Below are 19,957 nucleotides of genomic sequence, written 5' to 3' on the forward strand. Positions count from 1 at the left end.
AGACATTGCATATGGAATTATATAGTAAAAGACCTTTGGATCTGGTTTATTTCACTTAGCAAATTTTCAGTTTTCATCCATGTTATCTAACAGTACTTCACTTTTTTTTTTTTTTTAATTTATGATAGTCACAGAGAGAGAGAGAGAGAGAGGCAGAGACACAGGCAGAGGGAGAAGCACGCTCCATGCACCGGGAGCCTGATGTGGGATTCGATCCCAGGTCTCCAGGATCGTGCCCTGGGCCAAAGGCAGGCGCCAAACCGCTGCGCCACCCAGGGATCCCACTTTTTTATTGTTAAATAATATTCCATTGTATAGATATGTGACATCTTGTTTATCCATTTATCAGCTGAGGGGCATTTGGGTTTCTCCTTTTTGACTAACTGGTGTATATATACAATGGAATGTTATTCAGCAATCAAAAAGAATGTAATCTTAGCATTTGCAACAACATAGATGGAGCTAAATAAAAAGTATTATGCTAAGTGAAATAAGTCAGAGAAAAACAGATACCATATGATTTTACTCATGTAGAATTTAAGAAACAAAACAAAGGAACAAAGGGGAAAAAAAAGAGAGGGAGGCAAAGAAACAGACTCTTAACTGTAGAGAACAAATTGATGGTACTAGAGGAGAGGCAGGTAGTGGAATGGGTGAAACAGGTGATGGATATTAAGGAGGGCACTTGTGATGAGCACTGGGTGTTGTATGGTAAGTGATGAATCACTAAATTCTACATTTGAAACTAATATTGCACTGTATGTTAACTGGCTAAAATTTAAATTAAAACTTGGAAACTAAAAGAAACTTGTTTAAAAATGGGGAAAAAGAAGATAGGCTAATACGAACCAGTAAAGGATTGAAAATGATTTGCCAAAATTTATTAAAACTCACTTCATGATAAAGTAGCATTTTAAGGGATTCCCAGGGTGGCTCAGGGGTTTAGTGCCTGCCTTTGGCCCAGGGCATGATCCTGGAGCCTCAGGATCGAGTCCTGCATCAGGCTCCCTGAATGGAGCCTGCTTCTCCCTCTGCCTGTCTGTCTCTCTCTTTCTCTTTCTGTCTCTCATGAAAAAATAAAATCTTTTTTTTTTAAAGAAAAAAGCATTTTAAGTCATTTGCAAAAAAATGGATTATTTAATAAAAAATATTGACACTGCTGGCTAGAATCTGTGTTTTAAAATAAGCTATGTTTTAAAATAAGCTCATAAAGTTTTTTGTTTCCAATTTTAATGAAAATATGTAGTATTTACTGCTAATTTAATTTTGACTATTGTCCTGATAAAAATTTTTACTTAAAAAAATAACTATTTGAGGGGCACCTGGGTGGCTCAGTCAGTTAAATGTCTGACTCCTGGTTTCTGCTTGGGTTGTGATCTCATGGGTTGTGAGGTAGAGCCCTAGGTAAGGCTCTGTGCTCAGCAGGGAGTCTTTGAGATTCTTTCCCTCTGCCCCTCCTCATGTGCACGTGTGCACACACACTCTCTGAATCTCTGAAATAAATAAATAAATCTTTTAAAGTATAACTATTTGAGGAGGGGAAGTTTAGGTGTTAAATATTAACAAATGCCTTTGCTATGTATGTAAATATATATTCTTATTTAATGTGTTTACATGACTCATTGCATCAATGGATTGCTTAAAATGAGCCATTCTAACATATTTGACATCAAGTCAACCCTTATTTGATTGCAGTAAATTATTTTTACAGTTTATTTGTAAATTGTTCTCATGTTTATTTTTATATTTTTAAATTCTTCCAACTAGTATTTTATTTTGATTTATTTTGACTTATTTCGTGCTGTTGTACAAATGAGGTTTATTTATAGTTTACTTTTCCAACTATGCTATAGTAAAGGATGTAAAAGGAAAGGAAATGTGTAAGAGCCATGTCTTTTTTTTTTTTTAAGATTTTATTTATTTATTCATGAAAGACACAGAGAGAGAGGCAGAGATAAAGACAGAGTGAGAAGCAGACTCCTTGCAGGGAGCCCAATGCGGGACTCAATCCCAGGACTGGGATCCCGCCCTGAGCCAAAGGTAGATGCTCAACTGCTGAGCCACCCAGGTGTCCTGAACCATATATTTTTATTTTTTTAAAAGATTTTGTTTATTTATGCATGAGACACACACACACACACACACACACAGAGGGAGGGAGGCAGAGACACAGGCAGAGGGAGAAGCAGGATCCATGCAGGGAGCCTGACGTGGGGACTTGATCCCACATCTCCAGGATCATGCCCTGGGCTGAAGGCGGTGCTAAACCCCAGAGCCACCCGATCTATGTCTTTAGAAAGCTGAGTTGGGGGGTGATGCATGGATAGTTCGGGCAGGTAAGTGTCAGACTCGGTTTAGGCTCAGGTCATGATCCCAGGGTCATGAGATCAAAGCCCCACATTGGACTCTATGCTCAGTGCGAAGTCGGCTTAAGACTCTCTCCCTCTCCCTCTGCCCCTGCCCACTGAGCTTGCTTGCTTTCTCTCTAAAATGAATAAATCTTAAAAAAAAAAAACTGGGGGAGAAAGAATATGTAGTCAAAGTTTTTAATTGAATAGAACTTTTTTATAGGAAAACATGTATGACAGACCAAGATATCCTAGTTTACATGTCTACATTTTGGTTTTGCTTTTGCTTTTTTTTTTAGATTGAAGAGCAATCAGATTGTAAGATCCTAGATGGACACTTTGTTTCCCCCATGGCCCACTATGTGCCTGATATAATGCCAATTGAATCTGTTATTGCAAGGTAAGAATTTTTATCCAGAAACTTAAAGTAGTAAGTTTTTTTTTAATTTACAATTATAAGAAAATCATTTCCATGTTATTTTTAATTGCTTAGTATTAATTACAGTCATTATTTGGCATTATTCCCATTAAATGTGGGGTGGGGCAGAATAAAAATATAGAGAGCTTTAGTATATATTCAAACTTAAGTTGTTATCAACTTAAAATAGGCTGTTATAAATACAAAATGATTTATATAAGCCTGATAGAACCACAAAGCTAAAACCTATTGGATAAACAAAAGACAAAAAGAATAATAAAATAGCCAGAAAACAATAAACAAAATGGCAATAATAAATTTGTATCTATCAATAATCACTTTAAATGTAAATCAACTAAACTCTTTAATCAAAAGACAGACCAGCTGAATGGATTAAAAAACAGTACCTGGGGTGCCTGAGTGGCTCAGTTGGTTAAGCGTCTGCCCATTCAGCTCAGGTCGTGATCCCAGCATCCTGGGATCCAGCTCCATGTCCTGCTCCCTGCTTAGCAGGGAGTCTGCTTCTCCTTCTCCCTCTGCCCCTCCCCCTACTTGTGCGCGCGCGCTCTCTCTCTCTCTCTCTCTCTCTCTCTCAAATAAATAAAGAAAATCTTAAAAACACAGGACCCAACTATATGCTGCCTATAAGACACTTAGCGCTTGCAGGAGCGTCTGGCTGACTTAGTTGGAAGAGCGTGTGACTCTTGATCTCAGGGTCATGCGTTTGAGCCCTATGTTGGGTGCAGAGATAACTTACATAGTAAATAAACTAAAAAAAAAACCTGTTAAACAAAAAAGAGACTTCAGATATAAGGACATACATAGACTGAACGGGATGGAAAAAGATATTCCATGCAAATGAATATCAAAAGAAAGTAGAAGTAGCTATATATCATACAAAATAGACTCTAAGACAAAGATTGGATAAGGGACAAAGAAGGTCATGATATAATGGTAAAGGGATCAATCTAATGGGAATATAATAACATTTGTAAATATTTATGCACTCAATATAGGAGTGAAATATATATATATAAAAATTAACAAACTTGAAGGCAGCAATTCATACTAGGGAGCTTTGATACCTGACATGCAACAATAGATAGATAATCCAAACCGAAAATCAGTAAGAAAATATAGGATTCAAGCTATCCATTAGACCAGATGGACCTGGTTCAGTCGGATCCTAGCAGCAGCTGCAGTGGCTCTCATCATTTCTGGCCCTTTTTGCTATCTCCCTTTTGCTTCTGGAAACATAGCCTCTGGGCATGGCCGTTTCTGACGGTGTCATCAAAGTGTTCAATGACATGAAGGTACAGAAGTCTTCAACACCAGAGGAGGTGAAGAAGCACAAGAAGGCAGTACTTTTCTGCCTGAGTGAGGACAAGAAGGACATCATCCTTGAGGAGGGCAAGGAGATCCTGGTAGGTAATGTGGGCCAGAATGTAGACAACCCCTACGCCACCTTTGTCAAGATGCTACCAGTCAAGGACTGCTGCTATGCCCTCTATGATGCAACCTATAGACCAAGAAGAACAAGAAGGAGGACCTGGTGTTTATCTTCTGGGCATCTGAATCTGCACCCCTTAAGAACAAAATGATTTATGCCAGCTTCAAGGATGCCATCAATAAAAAAAGCTGACCAGGATCAAGCATGAATTACAAGCAAACTGCGATGAGGAGGTCAAGGACCGCTGCACCCTGGCAGAGAAACTGGGGGGCAGTACCATCATCTCTCTAGAGGGCAAGCCTTTGTGAGCCCCCTCCAGCCCCCTGCCTGGAGCATCTGGCAGCCCTAGACCTGCCCATGGGGGTTGCAGCTGCCCCTTTCCTGCCAGACCAGAGGGACTCGGGGGATCCCAGCAGGGGGAGGGCAATCTCTTCACCCCAGTTGCCAAACAGCCCCCTCACCCCCTGGACCTTCCTCCTCCCTCTATCCCTGATGGTTCTGGCTTTCCCAAACCCCGTTTGATCTTCTGATTCCTCTTGGGTTGAAGCAGACTAAGTTCCCCTAGGCACCTCAGTTTGGGGAGGAGCCTGTATTTTTTTTAACGACACCCCAGTCCCCACCGGTTCCTCCCTTTTCCCATGCTGCAAACTTCTAACTGCAATAGTGACTTTGTGCTTGTCTGTTTAGTTCTGTGTATAAATGGAATGTTGTGGAGATGACCCTTCCTTGCGCCGCCTGGTTCCCCTCCCCTTTTCTCCTGGTCTTGGCACTCATGGAAACAGGACCAGTAAGGGATCTTCAATTAAAAAAAAACCAACAGGGCAGCCTGGGTGGCTCAGCGGTTTAGCGCCACCTTCGGCCCAGGGCCTGATCCTGGAGACCCGGGATCAAGTCCTGCATCGGCTTCTTGCATGGAGCCTGCTTCTCCCTCTGCCTTGTCTCTGCTGCTCTCTCTCTGTGTCTCATGAATAAATAAAATCATTAAAAAAAAAACCAAAACACACACAACAATAAAAAGACTCACTAAAAAAAAAAAAAAGACCAGATGGACTTAACATTCACAAAACATATCCAACAGCATCAGAATATACATTCTTCTAAAATTCACAGGGAGTATTCACCAGGGTAGATCATATTATCAGTCACAAAACAAATATTAATAAATTTAAGAAATTGAAATCATATCAAGCATCTTTTCCAACCACACTGGTATGAAACTAGAACAAGAAGAAAACTGGAAAACTCAAAAATATGTGTAAACAATATGCTATTGAAACACCAATGGGTCAAAGAAGGAATCAAAAGAGAAATCAAAAAATACTTTGGGACAAATGATAATGAAAATACAACATACCCAAACTTACACAGGACAGCAAAAGCAGTTCTGAGAGGGAGGTTCATAGTGGTAAACACTGACATTAAGAAAAAAGAAAGATCTTTTATAAAAATAAACAACTTAGTTTATAATAGGAACTTAAAAGAAGAACAAACTAAGCCCAAAGTTAATGGAAGGAATTAGTGTAGATCAAAGAGGAAAGAAATAGTACTATAAAGATAATAGAACAATGAAACTAAGAGCTGTGATTTTGAAAAGATAAAGAAAATGGACAAACTTTTATCTACACTAACCAAGAAGTAAAGAAAGAAGTCTCAAAATTAGAAATGAAAAAGGAGCCATTACAGTTGATATCATAAATAAAAGAGTCATAGAGACTACTGTGAACAATTATGCAACAACCAATTGGACAACTTAGAAGAATTGGATAAATTTCTAGAAAGTACAACCTACCAAGACTTAATTATGAAGAAATACAAAATCTGAACAGACCAATTACCAAAAGGAGATTTAATCAGTAATCAGAAATTTCCTACAAAAAACAAGTCTAGGACCAGATGGCTACATTTATGAATTCTGCCAAAAATTTAAAGAAGAATTAATAACGACTCTCCTCAAACTCTTCAAAAAAATTGAAGAGGAGGGGCCTTCTAAATTCATTTTACAAGGTCAACGTTACCTTGATACCAAAACCAGACAAGGAAGCCATAAGAAAATTACAAGCCAATATTCCTAATGAACATAGATGTAAAAATCCCCAACAAAATACTAACAATCCGAATTCAGCGATACACAAAAAGGATCATGTCCCATGATTAAGTGGAATTTATCCAAGGGATACAAAGATGGTTCAATATCTGTAAATCGATCACTGTGTTATACCAAAATGAAGGATAAAAATCATACGTTGATCTCAATAGAAATAGGAAAAGCATTTGACAAATAAAACATCCATTTACGATAAAAAACTCTCAACAAACTGTATAGAAGGAACATACGTCAATATAATAAAGGCTATATATGACAAGCTCATAGCTAACATCATGTTCCATTGGAGAAACTAAATTTTTTTTCCTTTAAGATCAGGAACGAGACAAGTATGCACACTGTCACCACTTTAATTCAACAGAATAGTGGAAGTCCTAGCCAGAGCAATTAGGCAAGAAAAAGACATCTAAATCAGAAAGGAAGAGATAAAACTGTCTCTGTTTACAGATGACATGACATTATATATAGAGAAGCCTGAAGGCTCCACCGAAAAACTGTTAGAACTAATAATTAGTTCAGTAAAGTTGCAGGATACAAACTGAATATACGAAAATCAATTGCATCTCTATGCACTAATACCAAGTCATCAGAAAGAAAAATTAAGAAAACAATCCTATTTCCAATTGCATCAAGAAGAATAAAATGCCTAGTGATAAATTTAAACCAAAGAGGTGAAAGATTAGTATGCTGCAAACTATAAGACATTGATGAAAGAAATTGAAGATGATACAAATAAATGGAAACATACTGCATGCTTATGGATTAGAAAAATTAATATTGTTTAAACATCCATATGTTTGCAATCTACAGATGTATTGCAATCTCTATCAAAATTCCAATGGCATTTTTCAAAAAAATACAACAAATAATCTTAAATTTTGTATGGAACCACAAAAAAACCTGACTAGTCAAAGCAATCTTGAATAAGAACAACAAATCTGGAGGCATCATATTCCCTGATTTCAAATGTTTATACTATATAGCTATAGTAATCAAGAGTATGGAATCGGCATAAAAAGAGACACATTGATCAATGAAAGAGAATAGAGAGCCCAGATATAAATCCACCATATACGGTCACTTAATTTGTGACAAAAGAACCAAGAATATACAATGGGGAGAGTCTCTTCAGTAAATGGTATTAGAAAGACTGGACAGCTGTAGGCAAAAAATGAAACTGGACCAATATCTTGCACTAAACAAAAATTAATTCAAAATGGAGTAAAGACTTAAACATAATGCTGAAACTATAAAGCTCCTAGAAGAAAACATAGGCAGTCACCGGCTTGACATCAAGTCTTGAAGTTTAATTTTTTCTGGATCTGACACCCGAAGCAAGGCAACAAAAGCAAAAATAAACAACTAGGCCTACATCAAACTAAAAAAGCTTCTGCACAGCAAAGGAGACTATCAACAAAAGGAAAGGGCAACCTATGAAATGGGAAAAAATATTTGCAAATCATATATCTGATAAGGGTTTAGTATCAAAATATCTAAACTTATACAACTTAAAGCAGAAAAACAAATGATTAAAAAATGTACAGAGTAACTAATTTGACATTTTTCCAAAGAAGATATTCATATGGTCAACAAGTACCTGAAAAGGTGCTGAACATCACTAATCATCAAGAAAATGATGTAGCATAAAAAGAGACCCCAAAATGCCAAATACCAAAAGCAAAACCACAATTAAATATCACCTCATACCTGTTAGAATGGCTATATGGAAAAAACATCAAATGAAAGGCAAAATACTACAATAAGAAGATGACAAGTAGGGAAAACTTTTTTCTTTTTTTTTAAATTTTTTATTTTATTTTATTTTATTTATGATAGTCACAGAGAGAGAGAGAGAGAGGGAGAGACACAGGCAGAGGGAGAAGCAGGCTCCATGCACCGGGAGCCCGACGTGGGACTTGATCCCGCGTCTCCAGGATTGCGCCCTGGGCCAAAGGCAGGCGCCAAACCGCTGCGCCACCCAGGGATCCCGGAAAACTTTTTTTTCTACCATGGATTGCTCTTACACTCCAAATTGAAAAGCAAATTTTTTAAAAAGATTTTTATTTATTTATTCATGAGAGACACAGAGAGAGAGAGGCAGAGACACAGGCAGAGGGAGAAGCAGGCTCCATGCAGGGAGCCTGACGTGAGACTCGATACTGGGTCTTGAGGATCATGCCCTGGGCCGAAGGCGGCACTAAATTGCTGAGCCACCCGGGCTGCCCTAAAAACAAAATTGATGACAAACTACTTTATTGATACAACAACAGCAAGCATTATTCCTACAAGGAGAAAAATCAGAGCTATCTAAAGAACTGTTTTCTAAAACTTACTTATATATATTGGTTTCTTTCCAAATAAGAATATATCCTTGTGCCATTTATAAAGCATATTTGTGGTATTGAGTGTGACAAAACATGAGAGACTCCTAACTCTGGGAAACAAACAAAGAGTAGCAGAAGAGGAGGTGGGCTAGGGTGGTGGGGTAATTGTGTGACAGGCACTGAGAACAGAACTTGATGGGATGAGCTCTGGGTGTTATACTATATGTTGGCAAATCAAACTTCAATAAAAATAAAAAGATAAACTTGTATTGAACTAGGTAAAAATGATTACAATAAATTCTGCGTTTATATTGTACTGAATATCTTAATATCCTAATACAAAGCAAGTTTATAATATCTTAGTTGCCTTTGTGCAATCATAATTTGAATGTCAAAAATCTGAATGATCTTTTCTCCCAAATAATTTAATTATGTAACTTCTACAAATTGAAAGTTAGTTAAAAAAACCTGTTAAAGAGAATTTCATTGATGTGTTTTGTTTTAAATAGGTTCCAACTTATAGTTCCTAAAGAATGGAACAGCAAATATAAGCCTGTATGCATTCATCTTGCTGGAACGGGAGATCATGTAAGACTCTATTATGATACCTTAATCCATAATTTGTTAACATATTGTGTGTAACACAGATGTGGTTATTATATTCTTTAAGTATGTCATCTTTTCTTTCCTTAGCATTACTGGAGACGACGAACGCTAATGGCTCGTCCTATGATTAAAGAAGCCCGAATGGCCTCTTTGTTATTAGAAAACCCTTATTATATCCTTTTGTAATACCTAGAAATCCTTTATTTATTTATTCACAGATTTAGTTATCAAAAGGAATGATAGTAACCAGCTTTTCTAAACCAGTTAAATTTAGTTGTCAGTTGAGAAAATATTTAAGAAGCAAGGACACAGTGAAAAATTATTTCATGCCTTTAAAAAACCAATGTAGGGATTATGCTTCTACTGTATAATAAAGATAAATTGTACTTCTTTTTCTTGTAAAACTTATGCTGGATTTTAATATTAATAAGTCAAATGTTTGTTGTTAAGGAAACCCTCATGTTTTAAATGCATTTACATTTAAGTCATCAGTTGAGGTTTAGAACAGTACTTAACTTAACTTTCAAGATGACGTCAGACTATTCCCAGAAGAAGAAACGAAAGTGATGCACAGATATAAAGAAATATTCAACGTTGCTGGTAATAAGAGAAATGCAAAGCTAAAGCAACATTACCAAAGATTTTAAAAATAAAACACTATAGTTATGAGGCTATTGTAAAAACAAATAGGCACTCTTATTACTATTGGCTATGAAAACCAGTTTAATACTTTGGGAAAGCATTTTTACCATATGTATCAGGAGCCTTAAAAAATGTTATGTCTCTTGACAGTGATTTTGATTCTTGGAAATTTATTCTAAGGACAAAATACAAAGGAAAGGGGGGGGGGTGCATAGGTGGTTCAGTCCATTAAGCATCCAACTCGATTTCAGCTCAGGTCATGCTCTCAGGGTTATAAGATTGAGCCCTGCATTGGACTCTGCACTGGGCATAGAGCCTACTTAAGATTCTGTCTCACTTTCTCCCTCTGCCCCTCTCCCCTTAAAAAAAAAAAATACTAAGAAAAGAGAAAGTAATAGAAAAGAGAAAAGATACTCATATAGCTTTATTTATAATAGTAAGATATTAGGAATAGCTTAAATGTCTAACAATAAAAAAATGGTTGAGTAAATTGTGGCTCATAATATTAGAATGTTATGCAGTTACGTTTTTTGCTCTACCACTTACCATTTGTATAACCTCAGACCTGTTGTTACTTAACCTTTTAGTACCTCAATTTTTCATTGGTAAATGGGAATAATCTCTGAGGTCACTCTAAGTATTAAGTAGTTAATACTGTAGAATGCCTGGTAAATAACAGACATTCAGTAAATTTTAATGGTTATTATTAAAAAGTTTACAATAATGTATGAAAAATATAATGCAAAACTTGAAAACAAAACTCTATGGTATGACATACATAAGCAAAAAACCTAAAAATAGAAAATCCATTTAAAAAAAACTGTGCATAAGGAAAAAATACTGGAAATAACACCAAAATATGAATATGGTTGTCTGTAGATGAAGTAGTTTTTCTTCTAATATGCTTTTCTGTATTTTCTAGATTTTCTGTAATCAACATATAAACATGAAAAAAACCTTCATTTTAAAAATTAAGTTGAAGATTGCACAACTCTGTGGATATACTAAACATATTAAACTGTACCCTTAAAATGGGTGAATTGTATGGTATGTGTTATCAGTAAAGATGTTTTTAAAAAGAAAAAAAAATAAGTTGAAAAACCTGAGAACTCCAACAAAACAGCCTATTTGAGATAACTAAGAAAATAGTTATTTCAGTATCAAATTGTGTACAAATATAACTAATTTGCTTAAGTTAATGTGTTTGAGACACAGACTGTATTTAATTATTTTAAAACTTTCTCTTTGACCCACATTCTTAAATGGCTGCAGGAAACCCAAGGACCAAATGTAAGTATATGTTACCTTCACTTTTGTAGTCTTTATACCAAATTTTCAGCAGTATTAAAATTTTTGTTAGTCTTCGGTTAATCATTTTTAAGTTTAACATGCAGATGTTATTTGGGGAAATATTTCTGTTGTAAAACTATAGTAGGAATGTTGACTTAAATTTTTATTTTAAACTTTTTCACTTAAAATGTTTGATAAGAGAAATAAATTTTTAGTAGGCCTCTGGAAGATATATTTTATTTGTAAAATGGTAATCGAAGAAATGTTTCATACATTTTCCTTCTTAAAGTACATTTACTTCATGAAATAAAACACCAATTTATTCTTACAATTTATGGTATAGGTAATCTGAAGATAATCTCTTTTTGGTCTTTTAAAATAATGAACTTTGAAGGCAATTTTTTTGTATTTCCATAATCTATATTGTTTTTGGTTTTGATTCATTCAATAAATGTTTGATCTAAGACATTGGAAAGATAGCAACAAAAAGACAAGGTCCTTACCTTGTCATAGAGCTTACATTCTAGGATGAGAGATAAAAATAAATAAGATGATTTTGGATATTTATCAATGCCATGAAGAAAATAAAGCAGGGCAGTCAAGTGAAGAATAATAGAGGGTGGGTGCAGGGTTGAAGCAGTATTAGCTATAAGGACATGATATGAGAAGGAGCCACCAAGGTGAAGACCTTGAGGAAGGGAGGGTGAATAAATGAAAAGCCTGTTATAAGCATGAAATAGGAGAGTTAATATAAGGTCAGAAATGTAGGCAAGGGCCAGATTTATGAAGAGCCATGTGATTCGAGTTTTACTGTAAGTACAGTTGGAAAACTTTGGAGGACTTGATTTGTGTTTTTAAAGGCTCATTTTGGCTTACTAAGACGAGCAGCAGCAGAAAATTAAATAGAAAGCTACTGCAATAATGCAGGGGAAGAAAGCGACTTTAAGGTAGTGGCAGTAAAGGTGGAAAGAAGTTCTAATGGATTTGAGATATAATTTAGAAGTTGAAATAAGACTTGATAAATTGGATATTGTTGGTAAATCAAAAGTTCTGACTTGTATGTGTTAAATTAGTGATGTTATTAGACTTACAGGTGGAGAAGTTAAGTAGGTAGTTGTAAAGTTCTGGAAAGGTAGATTTAGAAGTCACATGTTCTCTGTGGTCATGACATGGAAGAGGTACAGATGAAAGTGAGATGGGTTGGAAGCAAAGCTATAACTTTGGAGGATAGTTTAGAATAAACTTAGTGAGGGGCATATGGGTGGCTCAGTCGGTTAAGGATCTGACTCTTGATCTCAGCTGGTCTTGCTCTCAAGGTTGTGAATTCAAGCCCCACATTAGGCTCCATCTAGGCTTGGAGGCTACTTTTTTTTTTAATGTATAAATGTATTTTTTCATATATATACATTTATATCTATATATAAATATACATATATGAATAAACTTTGTGAAATCTGAAAATTAATGTCCAAGCTAAATAGTTAAAGAATTCTTATTCAGGAACTGAGCTCTGAATTCAGAATTAGGTGTGTCATTTTTACCCTGTCTATTGGTGCTTAAAAACCCAAAAGAGTTTATTGGGTTATAATTAGAGGCAACATGGTTTTAACAGAAAGATTGACTTTGACTAAGTCACACAGACATAGGTTACAATCATAACTTGCCATTTAATAATTGATATTGGTCTGAGTATTTGTTACCTCATTTATAAAGTAGAAATACTATATAGTTTCTTCCACACAGAATTGATGTAAGAATCATGTTTATAAAATATACTATTATATATCATATATCCAAGAGATATAATACACCAATATATTTGAGTTTTTCAAATAATTCATCATAGGAAATGGCTTGTAATTTAAATAATAAACAATTATTTTTATCTGACTTTTTAAAAGACCTCTTATGCCTGTTTTCATCAAAAGTTCTTAAAGATTTTGAGACTGGGTCCACTGTTAGAAATAACCACTGTCCCAGAACCCCACCTCAGTAACTTATATATAAGAGCAAACTGAGGTATACCTGAGAATTCAAAGTTCCATACCAGGCCAAAACAATCAGGGAAATTATGCGATTATAAATAGATAATTGGAATGAGGATAGGAAACAAATATAAGGATAATGAGCTCTTTTATGAGGAAGCACATGTATGATCTGTTTTGACAGAGTTTCCATAAAGAGAAATTCTGCCTTATGGACTTAGAGCTCTGAGAGGAGGATGTGGTAGGACAGTGGATAGATATAAGCTCTTTCGGGGCCAGAATTCTGTTTTTCACAACTTGGCATTCCTATGGCAGGCACCTGGTTCTTTGTGCAGAACCACTCTACATATACACATAATAAACAACCATTGATAAAATGAATTTTTGTACATCTTGACAAGGTTTCATCCAGTAGCCAACTATGTAATGTCTTTATGTGAACTAAATTTTGAAAATAGATTCTAACTTGGACGCTTTAGTAATAAGATAGTATTGTCTTTTATCACTATACAGGCATACCTTGGAGATATTGTGGGTTCAGTTCCAGACCACTGCAATAAAGGGAATATTGCAATAAAGCAACTTAATTTTTTTTTTGGTTTCCAGTGCATATAAAAATTATGTTTATACTATAGTCTAAATGTACAATAGCATTATTTCTAAACAAAAATACATACCTTAATTTTAAAATATTTTATTGCTGAGGCGCCTAGGTGGCTCAGTCATTTGAGCATCCAACTCTTGATTTCAGCTTGGGTCATAATCTCAGCGTCATGGGATCAAGCCCCGTGTTGGGTTCCCTGTTCAGCTGGGAATCTGCTTCTCCTCATCTCCTTCTGCCCCCCACCTCTCTCTCACTAAAATAAATAAATAGATCTTTAAAAATGTATTTTTTATTGCTTCCAGTTATGGAATGAAGAAGTCACAGGAATAAAAGGTACAGCATAGAGAATATAGTCAATGGTATTATAATATTGTATAAGGCGACAGATGATAGGTACAGTTGTGGTGAGCATAGCATAACATAAAGACTTGTCAACTCACTATGTTGTACACCTGAAATTAATGGAACATCGTGTGTCAACTATACTTCAATAAAATAAAATGAAATAAAAAGCTTTATTGCTTAAAAATGCTAACCATTATCAGAGCTTTCAGTGTCATAATCTCTGCTGGTGGAGGGTCTTACCTCAATGTTGATGGCTACTGAGTGATCAGGAGTGGTGGTGGCTGTGATAATTTCTTAAAACAATAACAAAGTTTGCCACATCAATTTACTCTTCCTTTCACAATTTCTTTAAAGCATGGGATGCTGTTTCATAGCATTTTACCTTCAACAGAACTTTCAAAATTGGAGTCCATCCTTTCAAACCCTGCCACTGATTTATCAACTAAGTTTATGTAATATTTTAAATCCTTTGTTGTCACTCAGCAATTTTTCATAGCATCTTTACCAAGTTTAGATTCCATCTCAAGAAAGCATTTTTTTGTTCAACCATTAGAAGCAATTCCTCGTCCATTAAAGGTTTATCATGAGATTGTAGCAATTCAGTCTCATCATCAGGCTTTACTTCTAATTCTAGTTCCTTTGCTATTTCTACCACATCTACAGTTACTCCACAAAGTCATCCATGAGGGTTGGAATCCGATTCTTCCAAACTCCTGTGAATATTGATATGTTGACCTCTTTTCATGAATCACAAGTGACCTTACTGGCGTCTAGAATGGTGATCCCTTTCCACAAGGTTTTTAATTAGCTTTGCCCAAATCCATCAGAGAAATCATTATCTATAGTAGCTATAGCCTTATGAAATGTAGTTCTTAAATAATAAGACTTGAGAGTCAAAATTATTCCTTGATCCATGCGCTATAGAATGAATGTTGCATTAGCAGGCCTGAAAACATTAATCTTGTTGTACTCCCCAATAGAGCTCTTGGGTAACTAGATGCATTGTCAATGTAGTAGGAATTTTTTTCTGAGCTGTTAGTCTCAACAGTGGTCTTGAAATATTTCGTAAACCGTGTTGTCAAGAGATACACTGTCATCTAAGCTTTGTTGTTCCATTCATATAACAAGAAATAGTAGATTTAGCATAATAACTAGGAGCCCTAGGATTTTTGAAATGGTAAATGAGTCCTGGCTTCTACTTAATGACACCAGCTGCATTAGCCTCTAACAAGACAGTCAGCCCCTTCTTTGAAGTTTTGAAGCCAGGCATGGATATCTCCTCTCCAGCTCTGAAAGTCCTAGATGGCAAAAAGAAAAAAAAAAGAAAAGAAAAGAAAAAGGAAAAAGAAAAAAAGAAAATCTGTTTAGTGTAGTCGCCCTCATTATTTATATCAGCTAGATCTTCTGGATAACTTGTTATAGCTTCCACATCAGCATGCACTTCTTCACCTTGCACTTTATGTTATAGAGATGGCTTCCTTCCTTCTTTTTAAGATTTATTTTATTTTAGAGAGAGAGTGTGTGTGTGAGAGTTGGGAGAGGAGCAGAAGGAGAGAGAGAGAATCTCAAGCAGACTCCCCACTGAGCCTGGAGCCTGAAGTGGGGCTCAATCTCATGACCCAGATATCATGACCTGAGCTGAAATCAAATTAATCGCTTAACCACTGAGCCACACAGGTGCCCCAATGGCTTTCTTTCTTAAACCTCTTGAACCAACCTCTTTTAGCTTCAAATTGTTCTTCAGCATCTTCACCTCCTCAGCCTTCAAAGAATTGAAGAGAGGTAGGGCCTTCCTCTGGAATAGGCTTTGGCTTAAGGGAATATTCTGGCTGTTTTGATTTTCTATCCAGACCAGTAAAACTATCTCCACATTGGCAAGGAGACTATTTTGTTTTCTATTTTGTATGTTCATTGGAGTGGTACTTTTAATTTTCTTCAAGAACTTTTCCTTTACATTCACAGCTTGGCTAACTGCAGCATGAGGGCTATCTTAGGTTTTGATATCCCTTGCTTACTGAGTTTGATCATTTCTAGCTTTTGATTTCTATTTAGTGCTCGCTTCGGCAGCACATATACTAAAATTGATTTCTATTTATTTGTTTTTTTGTTTATTTATTTTTAAGATTTTAAGTAATCTCAATACTCAACATAGGGCTCGAACTTAAAATCTTAAGATCAAGAGTCACATGCTCTACTGACTAAACCACTCAGGTGGCCCTCTAGCTTTTGATTTAAAGTGAGAGACATGTGACTCCCCTTTTCACTTGCTCACAGAAGCCATTGTAGGGATATTAACTAGCCTACATTCAAGGTGGTTATGTCTTTGGAGAATAGGACGGTGGGAGAGAGATGGAGGTGAACAGCCAGTCAAGGGAGCAATCAGAACACACATCACATTTGTCCATTAAGTTTGCAGTTCCATGGTGCCCCAAAACAACTACAACTATAACATCACAGATCACCATAACAAATACAATAACAAAAAAGTTTTAAAATTACTAAAATGTGACTGAGACATCAAGTTAGCAAATGCTGTTGAATAAATAGCACCAGTACACTTAATTGACACAGGGTTGCCATAAACCTTCAATTTCTAAGGAATACAATATCTCAAAAGTGCAATAAAATGAAGTATGTCTGTATAAGAATGGTTCTGGTATCTAAAAAGATCTATGTAAGTGCTGCTTCTGAGGAAATGTACTTATATGTAAAATTAATTTCTAAAGACAGAAAATTCTAGTTGAATTGGCCTTTAAGTTAATCAAAATATGTATTTTTATAAAAAATTACTTTTCCAACCAACTTTTAATTATAAAATAAATAAGTCATAGAGATGAAAAGTACACCAATAGGGAATATAGTCAAGAACATTTTAATAACCTTGTATATAGTGCCAGTAACTACAATTACCATGGTGAGCACTGAGTAATGAGTATGTCTATATACATATATATGTATACAGCTGAAACTGATAATAACATGTTTTTTTTTTTTTTAAACATTTATTTATTTATGATAGCCACACACAGAGGGAGAGAGAGGCAGAGACACAGGCAGAAGGAGAAGCAGGCTCCATGCACCGGGAGCCCGATGTGGGACTCGATCCCGGGTCTCCAGGATCGCGCCCTGGGCCAAAGGCAGGCGCCAAACCGCTGCGCCACCCAGGGATCCCTGATAATAACATGTTAATTGTACAATTAAAAAATCAAAATTTTCGGGCAGCCCTGGTGGCTCAGTGGTTTAGCGCCGCCTGCAGCCCAGGGCGTGATCCTGGAGACCCGGGATTGAGTCCCACGTCAGGCTCCCTGCATGGAGCCTGCTTCTCCCTCTGCCTGTGTCCCTGCCTCTCTCTCTCTCTCCTCTCTGTGTATTCTCATGAATGAATAAATAAAATCTTTAAAAAACAATCAAAATTTTCCAGTTGATTATATTAATAAATTGTGTATTTTGTGAAAATAAGCAACATATTTAAGATTTTAGAAGTAATAAGAATAGATACTATTCCTGGGCTTCAAAAATAGTTAAATAATTGAAATTCAATCAAGATTCAGTAAAGGGCAGATATAGCTTTAAAAATAAGTTTTAATTAACTGTAGAATGTTAGCACTCTAATTCCATCAATTTATTCATTGTTTTACTCAGCTATCTGGTCCTTTAAAAGAAAAACATGAAAAAAAAAACATGAAATCTTGCTGCCTGTTGAAATCTGCATATGTTAAAATGTAAATACATAAGTAATTTTCTCTTTTGTCTTGTGAGGCTAGAAGGTCCAGCTTAAAAAACGTGTCTGACCTTTTTGTGATGGGAGGAGCTCTTGTTTTAGAATCTACAGCTCTCTTGCACTGGCTAGAGAGAGAGGGTTATGGACCTCTAGGAATGACCGGAATATCCATGGGAGGACATGTAAGCCTTTTAATTTCAACTGATATTTAATTATGGTTATGTTCATAAGATTTAGAGAATGTAGTTATTTTAAAAATTCACTTGAGGTATGGAATTAATTTTAGTTTTGGTAAAAGCAGAAACCGGTTTCAAATTTTTGTTCCAATTATAATGATTTTTTTGGTATGATTTAAGGAGACATTGTATTACTTCACAGTTATAGCTCAGGTATTGATTTAATATTTTATTAAAAGTTGATTTTTCATAAAACTTCTCACATCTCAAGTATAAATGCCTTATTTTGCTGTTAAATTGGTGAAGATAGTGAATTTGGAAAATTCTTTTCATTTATATCTTATCTCTATCCCCAGTGTCACCAACTTGTTTTACCTTTGTCTTCTAGAGTGTACTCAGATGGCCTCCCAATTGGTTTCTCTGTCTCTTGTCTTTTTCTCTCATTAATCTTCTTCTAAGTTTTTCTCCATAACATAACTAGAGTGATTTTCCTAAATCTCATCTCTGTTCTCTCCTACTTAAAACCTGCCAAAGGCTTGCTATTGCCCTGGGCTCTAGCTATGCCAGATGCTGACATCCCTCAGGGGCCTCGTCATTCCTAGCCAAGTCACAGTTTGCCCTTCTGGTTCCAGTCTAGAGCTTACTTCCTATGAGAAGCTCTTCCTGACTCCCATCCTAACTCCAGAGTGTACTTCATCTCTCATTAGTACTTATTTCACTGCAGTGATTACTTGTCTAGCAATTTGTTTTCTCCATGAAGCAGTAGGTTCAGGAAGGGCTCATAATATGCTCTAGTTTGTTATCTGGCCATATAGCCACTCAATACATTTAAAAAGAAACAACAACTATATATATATATTCAAAAACTGATTAAAATTTAAAAAAATTATTAGTGAACTTGAAGGGTAGAAAAGGATTTTTTTTTTTTTAAACCTAGTAGTGGGATCCCTGGATGGCGCAGCGGTTTGGCGCCTGTCTTTGGCTCAGGGCATGATCCTGGAGACCCGGGATCGAATCCCACATCGGGCTCCCGGTGCATGGAGCCTGCTTCTCCCTCTGCCTGTGTCTCTGCCTCTCTCTCTCTGTGACTATCATAAGTAAATAATAAAAAATAAATAAATAAATAAATAAACTTACTAGTGTTTCCATTGTTATGACCTAGATTGGAGTCTTAAAACTTTCACCTGAATTACTTCCTATACTGGTTTTCCTACCTCAGGTCTTACCCTCTCTAATCAATCCTGTAAACTACTATCATTCTAGCTTCCTTGTATCACTTGACAATGTCACCACTCCTTTGCTCAGACCTCTTTATTAGTTCCCCATTATATACAGAGCAAAAGGGACCTCCAAGATTGATACCATTCAATCCTTCCAAACCTGACTATCTCCCCCTCCATTGGCCACATGTGTCCCAATTGTCCAGCCAAACTAAAGTATATTGGCTGTTTTCCTACCTGTCTTTGCACTTTTTCACCATATTGCCTTTGATCATACTGTCTTTTTTTATATGGAAGACAAGATCTCATCTTTCATTTCCTCTAAAAGCCATTTCATGAAGCCTTCTCTGATTCCTCTAGACAAAAGTAACTTTTCCCTTCTCTAAACATACACACTACATTACTTTATATCAGTTAGATAATCTGCTTTGTAGTTCAGTCAGCCTCAAAGGTCTGAGATTTTATGCTATGTTGTGATTTTGCTGTACCTGAGCAAGTCGTTTCAGTAATGAATATGATTAACCTGCTGCCTAGCATCTACATTTCAGCATATTTGCTCTATATTTACCCCGAGGAAAGTAGTTCTCTGGGAAGGGTCTTGAGATTACTTAAAATTTTCCAATATACTGTATTATTTTCTAAGAGGGAAGTTATATGTTGTTATTGAATTTATGATTTGGGGAGTTTAAGAGGAAGGTCACTAGACATTCTCATAAGTATTTAG

At 35.9% G+C, this 19,957-nt stretch overlaps 1 protein-coding gene, 1 long non-coding RNA gene and 1 pseudogene across 4 annotated transcripts in view; 2 read left to right on the forward strand and 1 right to left on the reverse strand.

The window, feature by feature from the left end:
- The window catches only part of ABHD18 (abhydrolase domain containing 18), a 45,155-nt gene that overhangs the window by 14,297 nt on the left and 10,901 nt on the right, over positions 1–19,957 (forward strand). Inside the window, exons 4-8 of one of the 2 annotated variants that reach the window (XM_055317084.1) lie at positions 2,648–2,748; positions 9,154–9,232; positions 9,338–9,422; positions 11,155–11,182; positions 17,881–18,019. In XM_055317084.1, the coding sequence (XP_055173059.1) occupies positions 2,648–2,748; positions 9,154–9,232; positions 9,338–9,422; positions 11,155–11,182; positions 17,881–18,019 (432 nt within the window). Of the gene's footprint in view, positions 1–2,647; positions 2,749–9,153; positions 9,233–9,337; positions 9,423–9,457; positions 9,851–11,154; positions 11,183–17,880; positions 18,020–19,957 lie in introns of those variants that run through there. The other variant, XM_055317083.1, reaches the window with a different exon arrangement.
- Positions 4,021–4,524, forward strand: LOC129504402 (cofilin-1-like; annotated as a pseudogene).
- The window catches only part of LOC129504403 (uncharacterized), a 50,467-nt gene continuing 44,554 nt past the window's right edge, over positions 14,045–19,957 (reverse strand). For both annotated transcript variants that reach the window (XR_008663350.1, XR_008663351.1), the window contains one exon: positions 14,045–15,414. This is a non-coding gene — a long non-coding RNA (uncharacterized LOC129504403). The remainder of the gene's footprint in view (positions 15,415–19,957) is intronic.

This window comes from Nyctereutes procyonoides, unplaced genomic scaffold (assembly GCF_905146905.1).
Source record: "Nyctereutes procyonoides isolate TBG_1078 unplaced genomic scaffold, NYPRO_anot_genome, whole genome shotgun sequence".
NCBI lineage: Eukaryota > Metazoa > Chordata > Mammalia > Carnivora > Canidae > Nyctereutes > Nyctereutes procyonoides.